Source organism: Dama dama, chromosome 1, assembly GCF_033118175.1.
Source record: "Dama dama isolate Ldn47 chromosome 1, ASM3311817v1, whole genome shotgun sequence".
NCBI classification, from domain to species: Eukaryota; Metazoa; Chordata; class Mammalia; order Artiodactyla; family Cervidae; genus Dama; species Dama dama.
The window spans coordinates 3,637,844-3,658,270 of record NC_083681.1 but is presented as its reverse complement, the minus strand read 5'-3'; the positions used below and the strand labels follow the sequence as shown (position 1 = coordinate 3,658,270).

General features: G+C 42.2%; 1 protein-coding gene across 1 annotated transcript; it reads left to right on the top strand.

Moving 5' to 3' along the window:
- Positions 1 to 4,268: 4,268 nt before the first annotated feature.
- On the top strand, positions 4,269 to 4,829 carry LOC133042840 (large ribosomal subunit protein eL21-like). Its single transcript, XM_061123875.1, has one exon. The coding sequence runs from the start codon at positions 4,303 to 4,305 to the stop codon at positions 4,783 to 4,785; it is 483 nt and encodes a 160-aa protein (XP_060979858.1). The 5' UTR covers positions 4,269 to 4,302; the 3' UTR covers positions 4,786 to 4,829.
- Positions 4,830 to 20,427: the final 15,598 nt, after the last annotated feature.

The following is a 20,427-nucleotide window of genomic DNA, read 5'->3' as shown; positions in this document are numbered from 1 at the left end:
TCCAACTGTCCCTAGACCTGAAGTTCAAGCCTCCAATCTATCTCTTGTGTCTCTGTCTTCCCAGACATGCTTCCCATAACATTTGTGCATGTTCACTGTGGCTCCTCTGTGTCATCTTACATTCGTCAACCACTGCAGTTTAGCTTCTATTCACCATCCCATAGAATCCACTCTCGCCAAATTTACCAGCAACCTCCGACCTGTTCTATCAAATGAGAAGGGTTGATTCATAACCCCCTTGACCACTCAGCTGCCTCTGACCAGCGTTCTCCCTACCTTGTCCTACTATTCCTCCTACGTCTCTGCATGTTCCTTCTTGGTCTTCTGGGAGGGCTCTGTTTCCTTTCTCTGTGTTTGAGTGTTTTCTTGAGCTCTGTCCTTGGGCCTCTTTCCTTCTCATTGTATGGACACTTCAACCTCATCCTCAACATGGCTTCCATGATCACCTATATTCAGGTAGTTTCTAATCTCTCTCTTCAGTTCTGACCTGTGTATGTGTGAATGTGTATATATATTTATGTGTATATGTGATCTTTCTTTCTCTCTCCCTTTTCCCTTTTCCTCCTCTCCATAGTTAAAACAGTTAAAATCCAAGAGTATTTTACTTGGATTTCCCACAGACACCTTACATTCAATATGGCCCAACCATTCTTAGCTCCCCCATTCAATCTGCCTTTGCATGCTGTTTGATGAGACTGTGACTTTAGTCACCCAAGCCACAGGGCTGCAGTCCCAGAGTTGCCCTGGACTCCTCTACAACTTCCTGCAAACACTTTACCATGACATGCAGGTCCTTCATGGCCACTGATGACTCTCAAGCCCTCTCCCTCCCAGTCCCAGCCTCACTTGCATGCCTACCATGCTGGACTGCTTGCTGTTCTCTGAACGTGCCACTGCTCTGGGCCTGCAGTCCTACAGCCCCTGCCAGGAATGACCTGTCCCCGCTTCTTCATTCAGCTCTGTATCCTTTGGGGCTCCATTCAGGTGTTATCATCTCAAGAAAGCCTGGGATAGCCCTCCCTGGGATAGACTCCACGGCTTTCTGCACTTCTCTTTAGTGTTGCATTCATTACAAGGGACTATAAGCTTCTGCAGATTTGCTTGCCTCCCCATATCGATTCTACATCCCCTGAGGATGAGGACTTTACCGTGTCCTTCTGTTACCGGCCCCTAGCCCAGTTTATGGTCCACAGAAGTGGCTCTAACTGAGTGAGTGAGTGAGTGCATGAGAGCTCTATATCAAATCTGATGGTTCACAGGGGCCTGAGACTACCTGTAGTATCCAGGTTTTCTGAGTCCATGGACAGTGCTTTCCTTGTAGTTTACTTCTCAGTACCCTTCCTTGGAATGTCCCATCCTGCCAGTCTAGTGTGTTTAAAACTGAAAGTATGTCTGAACAGGCAAAGCCTCTCAGTAGCTCCTCTCAGAGGGAACCTTGAAACACTGTATATGTTCTTTTAGACTGGGACAGTTTTGCGTGGTTATAATATACATGATCCAGTGTATTATAATACATATGGTCTATGCCTATCCATGGCTGCCGAGAACATGACTCAGCCTAACTGCATCCCCCCTCCATTTCCTGTATCCCACCATCTATAAGACATGAGCTGATGTTGGTGTCAACCACTGAACTGTAACCAAAATCCTAGCCTCTCTGGTGAGAGAAAGAGACAAGGCCCCAAAGTCCGGCTAAAAGGAACTATCTTTAATACTTTGAACATTCTGTGATCACTTTTGCCCTAGGGCTGTGTACATGCTTTCCTCTTTCACCTAAGACCTCTCCTGGATCCTCCACACTCTTAGTACCTTCCCTTAGCGGATGCCTTCCTTTTCAGGTCTCAGTTTGGAGAGGTCCACATTCAAGGAGGCCTATGTCTGGATCAGGTATCCTTCCTGATGCTCTCACGGCCCCTGGGCCACCTCTGTCAGGACGCCACACTCTCCTGGAATTGCCTGCTGGCCTCCATGTTTCCAATTAGACTAAAGCCCCTGGACCAGTAGAGAATGTGCCTGTCACTTTCACAGATGTAACTGCAGTGCCTAGTGCTTAGTAGACACTAAGTACTCATAAAATGAACCAGTGATTTTCTTTGGTAAGAAAGTTTCTCTCATATGATTCATTTTCACAAAGAAACCTACTTGGAAACATTCTGGGAAACCTCAGCGTTGTTGTGGATGGTCACAGTTGTGTTTCATATATATGTGATATTTAGACTTGTGGATTTTCACCGTTTAAAAAAATATTTTCCACGCTCATTCACCTCTCACTTATGACTAGGTAACTTGTGCCTGAAACTCTCATCTTGCTCATCTTTCTTATTCCCTGCAGCTTTATTAACCATGTGGCTTGGCAGGAGTGATTGGTAAACTGTTTTTCTCTTAGGCACAATCTCTCTTAGCACACAATATGTAAACAATGAAATTGGATCAATTTATATTTCATAGGTTAAAGAAAATATACATCTTTCTAGATTTGTTTTAGTTTTTATGTCTTTGTCCTACATTAAAAATAGCTGAGAAAATGCACATAAGAGTTGGAAGGTCCACTTGTGTTTTGTGGTTTATAGAAAGGAAGCAGTGGAAAGTAAGTAGTTTTATGGTTACAAAAATTTGACTCTTTATGCCCTTGTGTCTATAAATGAAATACTAGAGAGGGAAAATCAATTTTCCAAAAGATTATGGGTATATTGCCTTCTGGTAATTCAATGATCAAGCAGTTGCCATTTCTAGAAAAGTAAATTTTGTGATTCTTCAGTGACCTGAAGTCAATTGTTATAAGTCAACATGGCATCATTCTATGTGAAGCTGTTGAATGTTTACTTTAGACTAAGTTTTCTGGATAATGTTAGTGGTTGCAAATATTATAAAACTAGATTTTAACTTGCTAAGTGTCTCCTTATACTTGAGTTGATGATTCTGTTTTGATCAAAACTTGTGTAATGTCTGGTTGCCATGGATACTGGGGCTTAAGAGGAGCCCCTGAGTCTTCTTACTGCATTGTTCTTGAAACACTGCACCCATCTAAAGAAATGTAGAAACTCTCTTAGCTTCTCCAAATTCCCTGGCATGGTGGTTTGTTTTGAATCTGGAAGAAGTTTTCTGGGGTTGTTTGTACTGCAGCTTGGATGGTCCCTTTGGGTGGAGTGAAAGGACACAGGCTACGACTGTGGTTTTTCTGAGAGCTGTGCCTTCTCCATTCCAGGAAGATGAGGAAAGTCAATTAAGGTTTCTCAAGCATCACTCTGTTCCAGGTCCTGTAACTAAACTCTTGCTAGACCTCATCTCATTGCCTTGTCCGCTAGTCAAGAGCAAAGACTGAATCTAGTTTAATACTGTATACTACATAGTTTATATTGATTGATACAAATGATTTCTGAATGAATGAGTAAGTAAATCTGCAGAAGTATTAAAAAATGATATGGACCTAACAGAAACAGAAGATATTAAGAAGAGGTGGCAAGAATACATGGAAGAACTATACAAAAAAGATCTTCATGGCTCAGATAATCATGATGGCGTGATCACTCACCTAGAACCAGACATCCTGGAATGCAAAGTCAGGTGGGCCTTAGGAAGCATCACTATGAACAAAGTTAGTGGAGGTGATGGAGTTCTAGTTGAGCCATTTCAAATTGTAAAAGATGATGCTGTGAAAGTGCTTCACTCAATATGTCAGCAAATCTGGAAAACACAGCAGTGGCCACGGGACTGAAAAAGGTCAGTTTTCATTCCAATCCAAAAGAAAGGCAATCCCAAAGAATGCTCAAACTACTGCATAATTGCATTCATCTCACACACTAGCAAAGTAATGCTCAAAATTCTCCAAGTCAGGCTTCAACAGTATGTGAACCATGAACTTCCAGATGTTCAAGCTGGATTTAGAAAAGGCAGAGAAACCAGAGATCAAATTGCCAACATCCACTGGATCATTGAAAAAGCAAGAGAGTTCCAGAAAAATATCTACTTCTACTTTACTGATTATGCCAAAGCCTTTGACTGTGTGGATCACAACAAACGGTGGAAAATTCTGAGAGAGATGGGAATACCAGAACACTTGACTTGCCTCCTGAGAAATCTGTATGCAGATCAAGAAGCAACGGTTAGAATTGAAGGTGGAACAACTGACTGTTTCCAAATCGGGAAAGGAGTATGTCAAGGCTGTATATTGTCACCCTGCTTATTTAACTTATATACAGAGTACCTCATGAGAAATGCTGGGCTGGATGAAGCACAAGCTGGAATCAAGATTTCTGGGAGAGCTTTTCGGCCGGAACCGCCATCTTCCAGTAATTCGCCAAAATGACCAACACCAAGGGAAAGAGGAGGGGCACCCGCTACATGTTCTCTAGGCCTTTTAGAAAACAGGGAGTTGTTCCTTTGGCCACATACATGCCAATCTACAAGAAGGGTGATATTGTAGATATCAAGGGAATGGGTACTGTTCAAAAAGGAATGCCCCACAAATGTTACCATGGCAAAACTGGGAGAGTCTACAATGTTACCCAGCATGCTGTTGGCATCATTGTAAACAAACAAGTTAAGGGCAAGATTCTTGCCAAGAGAATTAATGTGCGTATCGAGCATATTAAGCACTCTAAGAGCCGAGATAGCTTCCTAAAACGTGTGAAGGAAAATGATCAGAAAAAGAAGGAAGCCAAAGAGAAAGGGACTTGGGTTCAGCTGAAGCGCCAGCCTGCTCCACCCAGAGAAGCACACTTTGTGAGGACCAATGGAAAGGAACCTGAACTGTTGGAACCCATTCCCTATGAATTCATGGCCTGAAGGGTGTAAAAATAAAGACCTGGACTGTAAAAAAAAAAAAAAAAGATTTCTGGGAGAAATATCGCTAACCTCAGATATGCAAATGACACCACCCTTATGGCAGAAAGTAGAGAAGAACTAAAGAGCCTCTTGATGAAAGTGAAAGAGGAGAGTGAAAAAGTTGGCATAAAACTCAACATTCAGAAAACTAAGATCATGGCATCTGGTCCCATCACTTCATGACAAATAGATGGGGAAACAGTGACAGACCTTATTTTCTTGGGCTCCAAAATCACTGCAGATGGTGAATGCAGTCATGAAATTAAAAGATGCTTGCTTCTTGGAAGGAAAGTTGTGACCAACCTAGAGAGTATATTAAAAAGCAGAGATATTACTTTGTTGACAAAGGTCCATCGAATCAAAGCTATGGTTTTTCCAGTAGTCACGTATGGATATGAGAGTTGGACTATAAAGAAAGTTGAGCACTGAAGAATTGATGCTTTTGAACTGTGGTTTTGAAGACTTTTGAGAGTCCCTTGGACTGCAAGGAGATCCAACTAGTCCATCCTAAAGGAAATCAGTCTTGAATATTCGTTGGAAGGACTGATACTGAAGCCGAAACTCCAATACTTTAGCCACCTGATGCGAAGAACTGACTCATTGAAAAAGACCTTGATGCTGGGAAAGATCAAAGGCAAGAGAAGGGGATGACAGAGGATGAGATGATTGAATGGCATTGCCGACTCAGTGGACATGAGTTTGAGTAAACTCCAGGAATTGTTGATGGACAGGGAGGCCTGGCATGCTGTAGTCCATGAAGGTGGCAAAAAATCGGATACGACTGAGTGATTGAACTGAAATATTACAAACCTATTTATAGATGATATCAGAGAAATTAAATGAACTGCTCAAAGTCTTATCTCTTTATCATCTAACACAAGATGTATTAGTTAAGTTTACATCACAGGATGTCAAGGGTGAAGAGTGAACATCAGTCAAGGATCTGCAGCCCTTTCAGGAAATTGATTAGCATATTTTTGGTTTACACAGGATAGCTGTATCATGTGAAATTATGTCTTTGTCTTTACTTGGAGACTAAGTGTGATTTAAGATATGTATAGGGACACACAAATTTATAAGAGTAGACTGTGATGGTCAATTTTCTGTCATCTTGTCCAGGTTATTGGTCTCTTTGATTCAATTAAACACTAATCTATGTGTTGTTATAAAGGTAGTTTGTAGAATTTGTGGTGAGAAATGAACTCATATTTGAGTTTTGGTCTATCTGACTTCTAAGTTTGTGCCCCCCTGTTTTACATTAAGCAGATAAAAAGTCTACTGAATTATTCTTTGGCACTATATCCAACTATTCTTTTACATTATAATAAAATCTGCAAAATAGCGAGTGCCTGCCATGTGGTAGGACTTAGCTAAGTATGTCACTCAGGTTATCACATAGTGATCCTAAATGCTGTCACCCCAACTGTGGTCATAAAGAAAGTGAGGTATAGAAAAATCTCTGTATCATGCTTAACTCCTTCCTGCGCCATTCCCTGAAGGATCTGCCCTGAAACTCCAGTCTCCAAAACAAGAGATTCTTTTCATGACCAAAGAGTTTGGGAAATATTCAAGCTATCACCACCTCGTGAGGGCTCAGCGTACTTGCAATGTGCTACAGGTTCTGAGGAGTCCCGCAGTAAGGATATTTCTTGAACTCTATTTAACCCAGCATTTCCAAACATATTTGACCACAGCAGCCCTTGTGGGTAGTAAAGCCATTAACAGCATGGTATGAGTATTCCATAATCACTCTAATGCTAGCTGGCACTAGACATAAGTTTCATAACAAAAACAATGGAAAATGTGCTCAGAACATATCAAACTCCTGGGTCACACATATGATTTAGATAATGCTTAACATTTATTTAAATTACATTTTTCCCTAAAAGTCTTATGTGGGCTGAATTTTTGTTCTGAGAAGCTTCATCTTGCCAATGGGCTACATATCAAATTCCTATGTAAGTCAATTCTTGTACCTTTTGGCAGAATTAGCTAGTGAACCTCTAAATTCCTTTTTAAAATTTTTTTCTTGTGTGCTGTTTTGATCTTTCTCGTTTCTTTTTTTATATTCTTGTTATTTTCTTAGTGGTTACCCTGGGTATTCCAATTAACATCCCAATTTCCTGAAAGAGCAGAAAGAGAAATTAAGGAAACAGTACTATTAATCATTGCATCAAAAAGAATAAAATATCTAGGAATAAACCTACCTGAGGAAACAATAGATCTCTACTCTGAAAAACTGTAAGATGCTGATGTGAAAGAAGTCAGAGATGACACAAACAGATAAGAAACACCATGTTCTTGGACTGGGAAAATTAACGTTGTCAAAATGACTATCCTACCCAAGGCAATCTACAGATTCAATGCAATCCCTATCAAATTACCTATGGCATTTTTCACAGAACTAGAACAAAAATTTTTAATATTTATATGGAAATATAAAAGACCCTGAACAGCCAAAGCAATCTTGAGAAAGAAAAAATGGAGCTAGAAGAATCAGACTCCCTGGAGTCAAACTATACTACAAAGCTACAGTGTGGTACTAGCAGCATAGATCAAACTAGAAATATAGAAACATAGATCAATGACACAGGACAGAAAGCCCGGAGATATCCCATGCACCTATGTTCACCTAATCTATGACAAAAGAGGCAAGAATGTACAATGGACAAAAGACAGCCTCTTCAATAAGTAGTGCTGGGAAAATTGGACAGCTGCATGTAAAAAAATGAAATTAGGACACTTTGTTGTTGTTCAGTTGCTCAGTTATGTCTGACTCTTTGTGACCCCATGGACTGCAGCACACCAGGCTTCCCTGTCCATCACCAACTCCTGGAGCTTGCTCAAACTCTTGTCCATTGAGTCAGTGATGCCATCGAACCATGTCATCCTCTGTCGTCTCCTTCTCCTCCTGCCTTCAATCTTTCCCAACATCAGGGACTTTTCTAATGAGTCAGCTCTTTGCATCAGGTGGCCAAAGTATTGGAGCTTCAGTTTCAGCATCAGTCCTTCCAACCTAACCTTAACCCTTCTAACCTTCTAACCTTCTAACCCTAACCCTTCAAGACTGATCTCCTTTAGGATTCACTGGTTTGATCTCCTTGCAGTCCAAGTGACTCTCAAGAACCTTCTCCAACACCACAGTTCAACAGCATCAATTCTTCAGTGCTCAGTCTTCTTTATAGTCCAACTCTCACATCTATACATGACTACTGGAAAAACCATAGCTTTGACTAGATGGACCTTCGTTGGCAGAGTAACGTCTCTGCTTTTTAATATACTGTCTAGGTTGGTCATAGCTATTTTTCCCAAGGAGCAAGCATCTTTTAATTTCATGGCTGCAGTCACCATCTGCAGTGATTTTGGAGCCCAAGAAAATAAAGTCTGTCACTGTTTCCATTGTTTTCCCATCTATTTGCTGTGAAGTAATGGGACCGGATGCCATTATCTCAGCTTTTTGAATGTTCAGTTTTAAGCCAGCTTTTCCACTGTCATCTTTAACCTTCGTCAGAACACTTCCTAACATCAAACACAAAAATAAACTCAAAATGGATTAAAGAACTAAATGTAAGGCTGGATGCTATAAAACTCTTAGAGGAAAACATAGGTAGAATGCTCTATCCATAAATCACAGCAGGTTCTTTCTTTACCCACCTCCTAAGTAATGAAAATAAAAGCAAATAAATAAATGGGGCTTAATCAAACTTAAAAGCTTTTACATAGCAAAGGAAACCATAAGCAAGATGAAAAAACAAATCTCAGAATGAAAGAAAATAATTACAAATGAAGCAATTGACAAAAGATTAATCTCCAAAATATACAAACAGCTCATGCAGCTCAATATCAAAGAACGCAAACAACCCAGTCAAAAAATAAGTGGAAGGCCTAAATAGACATTTCTCCAAAGATGCAGATGGTCAACAAATACATGAAAAAGATTCTCAACATCGCTAATTATTAGAGAAATGTGAATCACAACTATAAGGAGGTATCACCTCATGCTGATCAGAATAGCCATCATCAAAAAATCTATAGGTAATAAATCCTGGAGAGGGTGTGGTGGAAAAAGGAACCCTCTCACACTGTTGGTAAGAAGGTAAATTGATACAGCCACTATGGAGAACAGTATGGAGGTTCCTTAAAAAACTAAAAATTAGAACAACCATGTGACCTAGCAAAGCATATATTTTGATAAAACCATAATTCAAAAAGATACATGCACCCCAATCAAGTAAACTGTCTTTGGGGCTTATCCTGTTTGAAGATGGAGTTCTGCCATTTCCATACAAAGTATTCCTAACGTACAGACGTTCTGTGCTCTTTTTTTTTTTTTTCTCTTTCTTTCCATGGTAGTGTGATTGCCTCCTTTCGTAAGACTTGGAATATAAGCTACCACTTGTGAGAAAAGGACAAGAAATTGCTCAAAGTGTCAGCATAAGAGGCCCAGCTTGAGGGTCACTTAACACCCCAGAGGGGCATGAATGCTGTTGGTTGAGACTTTTTCTCTAGAGCTAAGGTCTCAGGAAGCTTGAGATGAAGAGGAGAAAGAAATGTATATCATCTCCACTCGAATATAATTTCTAGTTAGAGAAATATTTCCTTTAACAGCTATTTATTGAGGACAGTGTCACGTCTTTTGTCTTGGACTGAATCCAGATCCTCCTCCTCCCTCTTCAGCATTCTTGTTTATTAACCACCTCTCCTTGAAGGAGTCATACCTAAGAAAACAGAAGTCTGTGATCTCAAAATTAGTTAGGAGTGTAGGCTTTACTGGACTTCCCTAGTGGCACAGTGGATAAGAATCTGCTTGCCAATGCAGGGGACACGGCTTCAATTGCTGGTCCAGGAAGATTCCACGTGCCATGGAGCCAGCTAAGTGCGTGAGCCTAGACACTATGCTCTGCGACAGGAGAGGCCAAGACAGCGAGAGCCCCTCTGCGCCCTGCAGCAAAGAGCAGCCCTGCTCCCAGCAGCTGGAGGAAAAAGCCTGCAAGCCACAAGGAAGGCCCAATACAGCCAAAAATAAAAATAAATAAATGAAAGTTTTTTAAAAAGAGAAGGTAAGCTTTACTCACTGTCTTAATGAAATAAAGTGTTCAAGAAAAAAAGAAAACAACTTTTGTCTCCCTTCCTCCTTCCCTCTCACTCAGTATCCCTCCAGTGTGACAGAATCTCTCAAACTCTCCCACCTCTCTTATTATGAAGTCTCCCAAGCTCATCAACTCACACATGCTTCTTTTTCCCTTTTCCTTTTTGCTGCTTCCTCCATCTCCTCCCTTCCCCGTAACTCTCTGCCAGTGCAGAGGTGAAGATCTAAGTCCCATCTACTTCTCTGGTTATCCATCATTCTGATGTGAATAATGAGGTCCCAGGAGCAAACTGGCAAAAACAAAAGTCCCCTGGTGGGTGGAGATGTGGGAGAGGTGGTGAGCACTCAGTCACGGGTGACTGGTCTGTATCGCTTGCCTTATGAATAAATTCAGACCCAGGCCTCCACTTGCATTCAGGTTTGTTGAGAATAGCTTTACCTGCCATCTAGGTAAACCCTGGACACAGTTTTTAAAACAAAACCAACAAACAAAACCCCTCTTCAATCAGCTTTATAAACTGAACTCCCTAATACTGAGCCAGGAAAGTTGTTTGGAAAGGGTCACTTGTCACAGCCCCCCGGCCCTTGGGATCTGTTCCCTGCCCAGCAAGGTCTTTTTGGAATATAAACAATGCGAGGTTGTTTCTCTCTGGCCTGAAGAATTACCTGCTACATAACAAGCTTTTTGCTTGCTCCCTACTGAACCTGAGCAGGGCCCTGCAGGGCCAACCCAGGTGGGATGAGTCTTCCTGCACCGTTCCCCGACCCCCTCTCCATTTCTTGTTTTTAGGATAAAGACCTTCACTGAGTCCCAAGTTGCATTTCAGAACCTACTATGTACAAAATCCCATTCTGGGCACATTTAGAGACAAAGAGTTGAATGAGATTAAGCACCATATCTCCAGTTACTATCCAACGAATTGCTTGGGTTAACAAAAATCATGGGATAACATTGTAAGCCAGTAAATGGTCAGGAATCCTGACTAAGAGGAAGGCAAAATGTAGTCCCTGGGTCAGAGGAGGGGAGGTGGCATGTATCTTACTTGTCTTTTTTGAGGAATATAATATGTCCCATTCTCAGAAACAGCATAGAGCTACAGACATCTGTGGGATCAGAAATATCAATCTTAAAATAGTCATGGCTCCACTTGTTTATGAAATTGCAAACATATCTCTGTAGAAAATAAAAACCAGGAAATATGTATAGCACTTTGATTGGATTCCATCGATGTTGACATCTCTGCCTTGTGGTGTACATGGGGGGAAGTGCCTTTCCCCTAGCTTCTTGTGTTCATCTGGGGGGTGGTGGCACCATCATGCCCTACCCCACCCCCCAATTCAGATTCCCCCAGGGAGTGGGGCACATGTGGTCAGTAATACCTGCTTCCTTCCGGAGGTTAATCCAGCATCCTGGTTTGCTCCTTTATGCTGCAAGTTTTCAGGGGCAAGCCCCACTCGGGAGGCTTTCAGTTGTTCACCGCTGCTTGTGGCTGGGCAGGGGAGTCCTGTTTGAGTTTAATATTAGGAAGTCACATTTTCCATATTGACTTCATGGGTAGCAAAGCCAGCATTTGACTGCCTATCTGCCTTCTCTACTGCTCAGTGGTTCCAAATTAACATGGAAAAATTAATGCTATTTATTTGGTCTACCTCAAACCCTTACAGAATTTTTCTCATTTGCCAGCAAGACCTTGATTGTCCACACTGGACTCAAGTCTTCCTAGTTTTGTATGGATACTTATATTTCACTTAAATTTCTTAACATTCTTATTTTACTACTTTAACTGTAGTTGAACTGTATGGCTTATTTCTTGAAAACTGCAATTGTTTGAGAATGATTTCCATAGAGGAGGTTTTCTCCCCCACTGATGACATCTCAGTGTCTAAGGTTAGTAGTAACAGTTATGCCTTAGAGTGGCTTTTCTCTGAAAAAATTATGGTGTTTTTCCACACTGTATGTCAAGATCTATTAGTCAGCAATAATATCAATTTAATGGGTCATGACAACATTTTAAAATAAGATAGAAGCTATCAGACTGTATTGCACACAGAGCATTATTTGATGAGAATCTTGTTTTATATTTGTTTTAAATCTGTGCATATGTATGTGTGTTTGTGTGCATGTGTGTATGAACTCCATAACAATAGAAAAATACTTTTTGGCAAAAACTGTCTGGTCATTTTCCAATGAGTACACAAAAGAACAACACCTCACAGCTACTTTTGTCCTCAGGACTGGATTTGTGGCTGAGTGTTAGTTGATGGCATGCCATTGGAAGTGATAAAAATCACTTCGAAGTCTGGTTCATAAAACCCACCATGCAGTCCTCTGTTCTCTTGTTATAGCCGTGCTTTCCAGGAAACAAACTCACTCAGAAGGACAATGAAGATAGTGTAGTGCAGTTTATTACACCGGCAGGCCCAAGGCAGAGTCTCCTCTTAGCCAAGGACCCCGACCAGCATTTGTGAAAATCTTTGTGTATGTGTCCGAACCCACCACCCCAAATTCCTTGAGACTTACAAAGGAAGGGTAAATACAATCACAGTAACCCCATCATTCATGAGTTATGTGTTCAAGCAGTTAATAATCAATAAGCCCGTGGTTACATTCCAACCATTTAATAACTGATAAGCCAGTGGTTACATTCCGATAGATACTGTCCAGACCTATGTGTTCTCTTAGGTGAGGAGTAACCTGGATATGATCTTCAAGGTTCCCCTGTCCGGAGGGGGTCTTATCCTTCCATTGTCATTCCCACAGGCACTAAGCAGAGAGTTCAGAGTCCATTGGAGAGGCGGCCGAGCATGATCAGCATGGACAGGCCTGTGATGGACTCCAGGCCCCATGAATTCCTTCTTCACTCTCACTTCTTGTATACCACCTGGAGGCTAAATGCTGAGCCCAAGCCATGATGTAAACTCTATGTTGAAGATGGTGTTCTTTATCAATGCAGATCCTTGGATGACTGTGTAGAATAGACCCCCTTACCACATCTCACCCCTACCCCTAGGCACCAATGAGACTCTGCAAGGATGAGAAATAAACTTCTAATATGTTATGCTACTGGGACTGGGGGCTTACCTGTTTCAGCAGATAATGTCACTTTAACTAATGGATATTACTTACTATTAATATGTGATTGAAAGCCACTGTGAGACATGGAGGACATTATGTTACGTGAAATAAGCCAGACACAGAAAGACAAATAACACATGATCTCACTTACATCTGGGATTCTAAAAAGAGTCAGATGCACAGTAACAGAGAATAGCTATCCACTCCAGTATTCTTGCCTGGAGAATTCCATGGACAGAAGAGCCTGGTGGGCTGAATTCCATGGGGTTACAAAGAGTCAGAAATGACTGAGCGACTAACACTTTCACTACTTTACAAGAGTCTGGGAGATGGGGGAAAGGGGAGATATTGATCAAACAGTATAAAATTTTAGTTATAGAATGGGTAAGTTCTGGAGACCTAATGTATAGCATGGTGACTATAGTGAATAAGAATATACTGTATGCCTGAAATTTGCTAAAAGAATAAATCTCTAGCGTTCTCGACTTATATAAAAAAGGTAACCATGAGAAGTGATGGATATGTTAGTTAATTTAATTGTGGTAATTATTTCACAGTTCATACATATGCCAAAACATCATGTTATACACTTTAAATATATACAATTGTTATTTATTCCTGCTTCCTCCCAAAAAAGCCACTTCAAGACTATAGTGGACCCCAGACAGCAGGACCCCGGACAGCAGCACACACCTATTCCCAAGAAGTAGTAGCTGTCAAGGTAAGCCTGCAAATTCTCCTGACATATGTCAGGCCAGACTGATGTGTCTCTTATTATGTTACACTGGTGACCCCAGGAAAGTCAAATTGCTGAGGAGAAGGAGTATGGGTACCTTTGGTTGGTTGGAATTTGTGCAAATGAAACATGGGAAGGCCTCTCCAAGTTGGAAACCTGTATCAGCAAGTATGAGTAGTTAAGACAACTAAGTGCATTTGTTTACACTGAGCACATTCACAGATGTAACACAAAACATGTCCACCCTACAGGATAGCTCAGTTGGTAAAGAATCCGCTTGGAATGCAGGAGACCTCGGTTCGATTCCTGAGTCCGGAAGATCTGCTGTAGAAGGGATAGTATACCCACTCTGGTATTCTTGGGCTTTCCTATGGTTCAGCTGATAAAGGATCCACCTGCAATGTGGGAGACCTGAGTTCTATCCCTGGGTTGGGAAGATCCTCTGGAGACGGGAAAGGCTACTCACTCCAGTATTCTGGCCTGGAGAATTCCATGGACTGTGTAGTCCATGGGGTTGCAAGGAGTTGGACTTGACTGAGTAAGTTTCACTTTCCCCCTACAAGATAGCTACCATATTTTACAGATGAAACTAAAGCACAGAGGGGTCAAATCACTTACCCCAAATCCCACAAATAGATTATGGCAGAACTAGGATTAAACCTTGGCAGCTGGAGTTGTGGTGTGGACTGCTGGCCATAATGACCTAGAGGGTGGTTCATCCATCGTCAACTGCCTCTTCAGTATGCTGGATATTGTAGACAGCTGGCCTCATAAGACTTACCAGGAAAGGAGGCTGTTACTGGGATTCAGAAATGAGTTTAAGTTTCCACTCTATGTTAATATACATCTTTATTAAACTGAACTCATGTATAGATTTTATATACGCTTAGGAGGCAGCATGGTACAGGGCAGGAGTTATGAAGCACTTTGTAGAAGACCCTTTTCTTCAAATAAAATTATATGTAAAACTCAATACAAAAACAAAAAACAAAAAACAAACTCAATACCTAGCACACGTGGAAGCAGAGATGCTCTTGTCAAAGCAGGAATAGCAGACCAGGAGCGCCACTCTTCAGGCAAAAATTCCTCCTTACCTTACCCCAGGGCTCTGTGGCTCACAATTTAAAACCAACAAGTGCAGGAGACAGAGCATGAGCTCTGGGGCTGGATGGGCCTGCCTGCTTGCTTGCTTTATCATTTTACTTATACACTCATTTATTCATGTCTCAATGAACAGTCATTGAAGACTGTATGCTAGACATTGGTTTACCAGCTGTGTGACTCTGACAGTCTCACTGGGTTTCAGTGCCTCCCTTGTGTTTATACCTAGTGAGAACTGCCTCGTAAGACTCCAGGGTCATGAGAGAGGCTGTAGACGCAGCATCCAGTGCATGTCCTGTCCTTAGTGAGGATGCTCAGAAGATGGTCCTCCTTTGCTTTCTATGCAGATCTTTCAAGTGTGATGTCATTCAGAGTAAAACCATGTGAAAGCATATTTAGTACACAGAAGCGCTTTAGAAACAAACCTATGTGTTCTCACCCATTGCCCCACTCCCTTGCAAACCTGTACAGCTTTGAAAGGCTTCCTTTTTGTTTCTCTCACCTTCAGTTTAAGACCCAGTCACCTGTTTACCAGTCTTCTCATTTTCTCCAAGCCTACACGTCCCCAGCGCACTCTTTTATCTCCTCCATAGTAGCTGATCCCAGCTCCCCGCCCCTGGCTGAGCCCTCGTTCCTCATAGTCTCTTTTCTGCTCAGAGTATCCAGCATCCCCTGGTTAGAGGATTCTGTCTTCAACTCTTCTGTTGCTTCCCTGCTGCTGGGGAACTAGTCACAGCCTTGTTTCAAGAGTGGCTATTAATGACTGAGGTTAGTACTGAATAGGCTTTCAAGAGTTTCCACTAGCAACAACTCTAAGATGTAAAACATTATATCATTCAAGTCAACAAAGAAAACTATACATTTAAAATTTTCTCTAAGGTTAACTAGTTCATCCATTATACTGATAGTGCAATGGCTAAGAATGGGGCTTTGTAGCTACACTGCCTGCTTCCAAAACTAAGCTCCTCTTTATATTAGTAGTATGACCATTGCACAATGCCTTGGCTTTCTTATGAGAAAATGAGCATATTAATAGCACCTATCTCATCAAACTATTATGATATATAAATAAGAAAATGCTTAGAACATTGCCTGACATACAAAAAGCACTCAATCAATGTTATCTCTTATTATCATTTTTTACATGGGGCTCTGGATAGTGGATGAGTAAAGCTCAGACAAATTATAAGAAATCAGACAATTGCCAGGGTGTTTAGAAGACAGAAAATGCAGTAAAAGCATCTAGAAGGTAAACTCTTTAGCTCTCACCACAAAGCATTGAAATTATAATCATCTTCTTGGGTTTTTCCCTGTCTTCTTCCTAGGTATTGACATGGTAGGTAGTCAGTCATGGTTGTAGAATAAGTAATTAAATGAATAGATGAGAAATGAGTGAGTGAGGGAATCATTGGTAATGGAACAAACCAAATAGTCAGGTCCCTTTCCACAGTCTTTGATGCTCAGTTTATCATGGGCCATGCCCTGCTAAGTCACTTCAGTCGTGTCTGACTCTTTGTGACCCCAGGGGCTGTAGCCCACCAGGCTCCTCTGTTCATGGGATTCTCCAGGCAAGAATACTGGAGTGGGTTCCATAACCTCCTCCAGGGAATCTTCCTGACCCAAGAATTGAACCCTTGTCTCCTGCAGATTCTGTATTGTAGGTGGATTCTTTACCACTGAGCCACTGGGGAAATCCCCAGTTTATCACACTTGACCCCAAACACACAGGTCTTTGAGAAAGTGTTACAGTCTTTCTCAAACTAAGAATACTATTGGTCACTGTCCAGCACCCACCATCTCCCTCCCCCCCCCCCGCCCCCACACACACACCAAAAAGAGGATTCTTAGCTTTTGGCTCTACTTTCTTGGCTTTGTGATTCTGCCCAAAGTCCTCTGTGTTCCACAGGTATGCCCCTTTGCTCCCTTTCTCCAGGAAGGACAGCAGAAATCCACCTGTCTGTCATAGAGAAAGCTGATATTATCAGTAGGTCCTGGCATTATCTTGGCAAGAAACAAGATGGTGCCATGTGTCTCTGTTTTCCAGAAAGACTGGAGGATGGTCAGAAGTAGACTGGCTTACTTAGGAGGAACAGGACTGAGATTTCTTGCAAGAACTCTTAGACTTGGGTTTTATGATGGAGAGAATTTCCATGTGAGTGATAGCATACCTACCAGATATTTCTGTTCCATAGTGACTAGAGTAATTTCTGCTTTTTTGACATGGTACTGACATACAGTACAGTGGGATGAGAGAGCGAGCAGGTACAATTTCAGAAATCTTTCAGGAGTGACCTGGCACAGAGGCTTCCCTTTAGTTTTCTTAATGCACTGGAAGTGGAAGGAAACCATACTTGTAATTTGGTCAGACCAAACTGTAGGTTTCAGCCATTTAGTCTAGCACAGAACACAGTGAATTTGGTTTAGAGCAGTTTATTTGCAACAATCTTGCTGCATTCAAGTACATTTTCTTATTTCTTTCAGCCACCAAGGAGGAAGGGATAGCCTGGCATAAGGGGTGAAAGAGGAGGGAGTTGTCAACAACCATATGTCCAGGCGTTGTGTCAGCTGTCAGGTGCCTCCCTGACATATTAGTTTAATGGCACTTGTTTCCCGTTGACTCTGTGTGACCTTGGGCAAGTTACCCTCTCCGACCTCAGATAGCTCATCTGTAAATTGGAGGTAATGTTAGCTACCTGGCAGGGCATGAGCATTAAATGACAGAATGTGTATAAACTGCCTGATGCAAGGTCTGGCACAGTGAACAGCCCCTTTCATGGGTCCTAGCATGTTTATTAATACATTGAGGAGAATGGGGCCTCCTTGAGACCTCAAGGCTGAGAAGAGGGCATGCCTTGAAACAGATCTGATACATGTAAAGTGTTTCTGGAGTTCATGGAATGGTCAGCTTGCATACAGCTCACGTCCAGCAAACATTTGATGCCAGTAATGATGACAGAATCTTGGGGAGCTCTTGGTTTGGGAACCCTGAGAAGAGTGAGCCTTGTGAAGAGTTTGAGGAGCCCTGTGAGACAGACTGTGTCTGCTACATTCACTTTTCTTAAAAAATAATTTTATTAATTTTTTTTTTTTTTTGGCTGTGCTGGGTCTTCGTTGCTTTGTGTGGGCTTTCTCTAGTTGCAGCGAGCTAGGGTCATTCTTTATTGCAGTGTGCAGACTTCTTATTGCAGTGGCTTCTCTTGTTGCAAAGCACAGGTTCTAGGCACATGGACCTCTGTAGTTGTGGTGTGCAGGTTCTAGCTCATGGGCTCAGTAGTTTTGGCGCATGGGCTGAGTTGCTCTCCAGCATGTGACATCTTCTCAAACCAGGAATAGAACCCATGTCCCCTGCACTGGCAGGCAGATTCTTATCCACTAGAACACTGGGGAAGTCCTGCTTCATTCCTTTTCATGTTCAGGTGATCTCAGAATATCTGTGCCATGAGAGAATGAAAGAGAACAAGTTCAGAGCTGGTAGGGATAGGAGACACTAAGAAATCAGTAAAGCTGTGTTCTGCTATCAATTTTTTTTCTGCTATCAATTTTATAATTTTATAAGCACTATAGTCAACTACATGTAGGGCATGGCCAATCAACTTTGGCAATTTGTACGTTTCATTAATAATTATGACTATAACTTATTGAACAGTACTTAAGATCCAGGCCCTATATTAAGCAGTTTCTGTTGTTCAGTTGCTCAGTCATGTCTGATGCTTTGAGACCCCATGGACTGCAGCACTCCAGGCTTCCCTGTCCATCACCAATTCTGGGTTTCTTCAGTATCTAGGATCTGTGACCCAGGACCTGTGTCTAGGGACAGACAGGAGATGGAAGCAGAAAGGCCACTTGAGCGCGTAAACTCTACAGATGACAGTAGAGGTTGCGAGAAGCAGATTAGACGTGCAAACACGGTCAGGCGCGGTCCTCGAGTAGTTACTCTGCTGCATTACCGATTCATCACGATTCTGAGTTCATTACACAGAAAGGCCACTCGACGCCACTGAGTCTCTAGGTGGGCATGGCCCCTGGACCGGTGGCCAAAGCTCCTCCCAAGGGGACAGGTCCCCGGATGCGCCCCCTTTCCTGCACACACGTGTTGCAATCGCGGGCAGGCTCATGTACCACAAAGCTTGGGCTGCTTTGTCCTTTTTCCCTCGTGAGACCCCTGCCTTGCAGCTCCTCCTGCCCTTCGCTTTGGAGCCGCTCGGTTCACTGCCCTCAACTCCTGGCCAGCTCTCACTGCAGCAGCCTCGCCCCCTCCTGCGTTTGGAGCAGACGCCCTCAGCTCTGCCCTGCGCTCAGCACTCACCTCTGACTCCCCTCTACTGCCCTGGGAGTCCCTTCCCAATCCAGAGCCAGCCTGTCCTGATATCCCAGTTCTCCCTCAGCCCAACTGCATCCCGAGGCTGACCCCTGTCCAGGCTTCCAGGCTCTCTGTGACCACTCGCGACCCCAGAGTCCTGGAGTATGGAGGCACTTGGCAGTAAATGGATGGTTGGGGAGAGAAAGATGCAAGACAGAAAGGGAACTGTCTGTATATATACTGTCTGTATAAAACGGAACCCTGTATACAGCTCTGCAAGGATCATTGTTACACCTTATGGCTGGCATCAGAAGGGTTAAATTACTTGAAAATCTGTTTTTCATAGATAGATAAGTATATACTTAAACAGTTTTTCATGGTACTTTTAAAAAAGCAACACTTTAAAAATGAAAAGTCAGCTGATTTATAGCAATAAATGCAGCAGAAAGAGAAGTTCAGTGTATTTATAGAAGCTTGTTTCATATCATTCCGCTATTAAAGTATCCAGATGTACAATTATGGAACAAAAATGTACTCAGTATATGTTAAGCAGATGGTTCCCAGCTGCAGCATTTCTTTGCACTGAATTTTGAGCCATAAAGCCCTGATATCAGGTCTTCCATGCAACATTAGGTAGAGTGTAAGCCAGCCTGATCCTGCTGGTTAAAAACTGCAATATTGGGTTTTGTGTTTTTTAATATTATTAACAGAGCTCTTATACTTGGAGAAGTTCAAACAGTACAAATAGAGGTAAGTGAACAACTAATCCCTTGAACTCTGTTGCCCTATCCAACCCTCAGTCTAACTTGCCTAAAGTAAGCACTTTTAACCATTTCTAATTTTACTTCATGTTCCATTGATGCAATATCTTCTCAAATATATAAGCTGCCAGCAGAACACTCTCTGTCCTGTGAAATCCCATAGACCGAACAGCCTGTCAGACTACAGTCCATGGGGTAGCAAAGAGTCGGGCACAACTTAGTGACTAAACAACAGCAGCAACCAGCACTGGCCTCCTGCCAATGATGGTAAATTCCGTCCATTGGTACTCTTCCCCACATTGTCTTGTGAGCTCCATAAGGGCAGGAAATGTGCCTGTTAGCCCTACAGACATGCTTAGCACTGCATGTCAGGACCCAGAGCGATGCTAGCATGTGGAGGGTGTTTAATAAGTAATTTTAGAATGAACTAAACAATCTGCTCAAGTATGTACTTCTGACTCAGTAAACTGACTCAGTAAAGAGGGTGTCATCACTTGGGAAAAGTGGGCCCTTCAGAGATAATGCAACCTCTTTCCCCTC

What these genes read in the sequence shown, in the direction of transcription:
- LOC133042840 (XM_061123875.1), top strand. Translation starts at nt 4,303, where the DNA reads ATGACCAACACCAAGGGAAAGAGGAGGGGCACCCGCTACATGTTCTCT.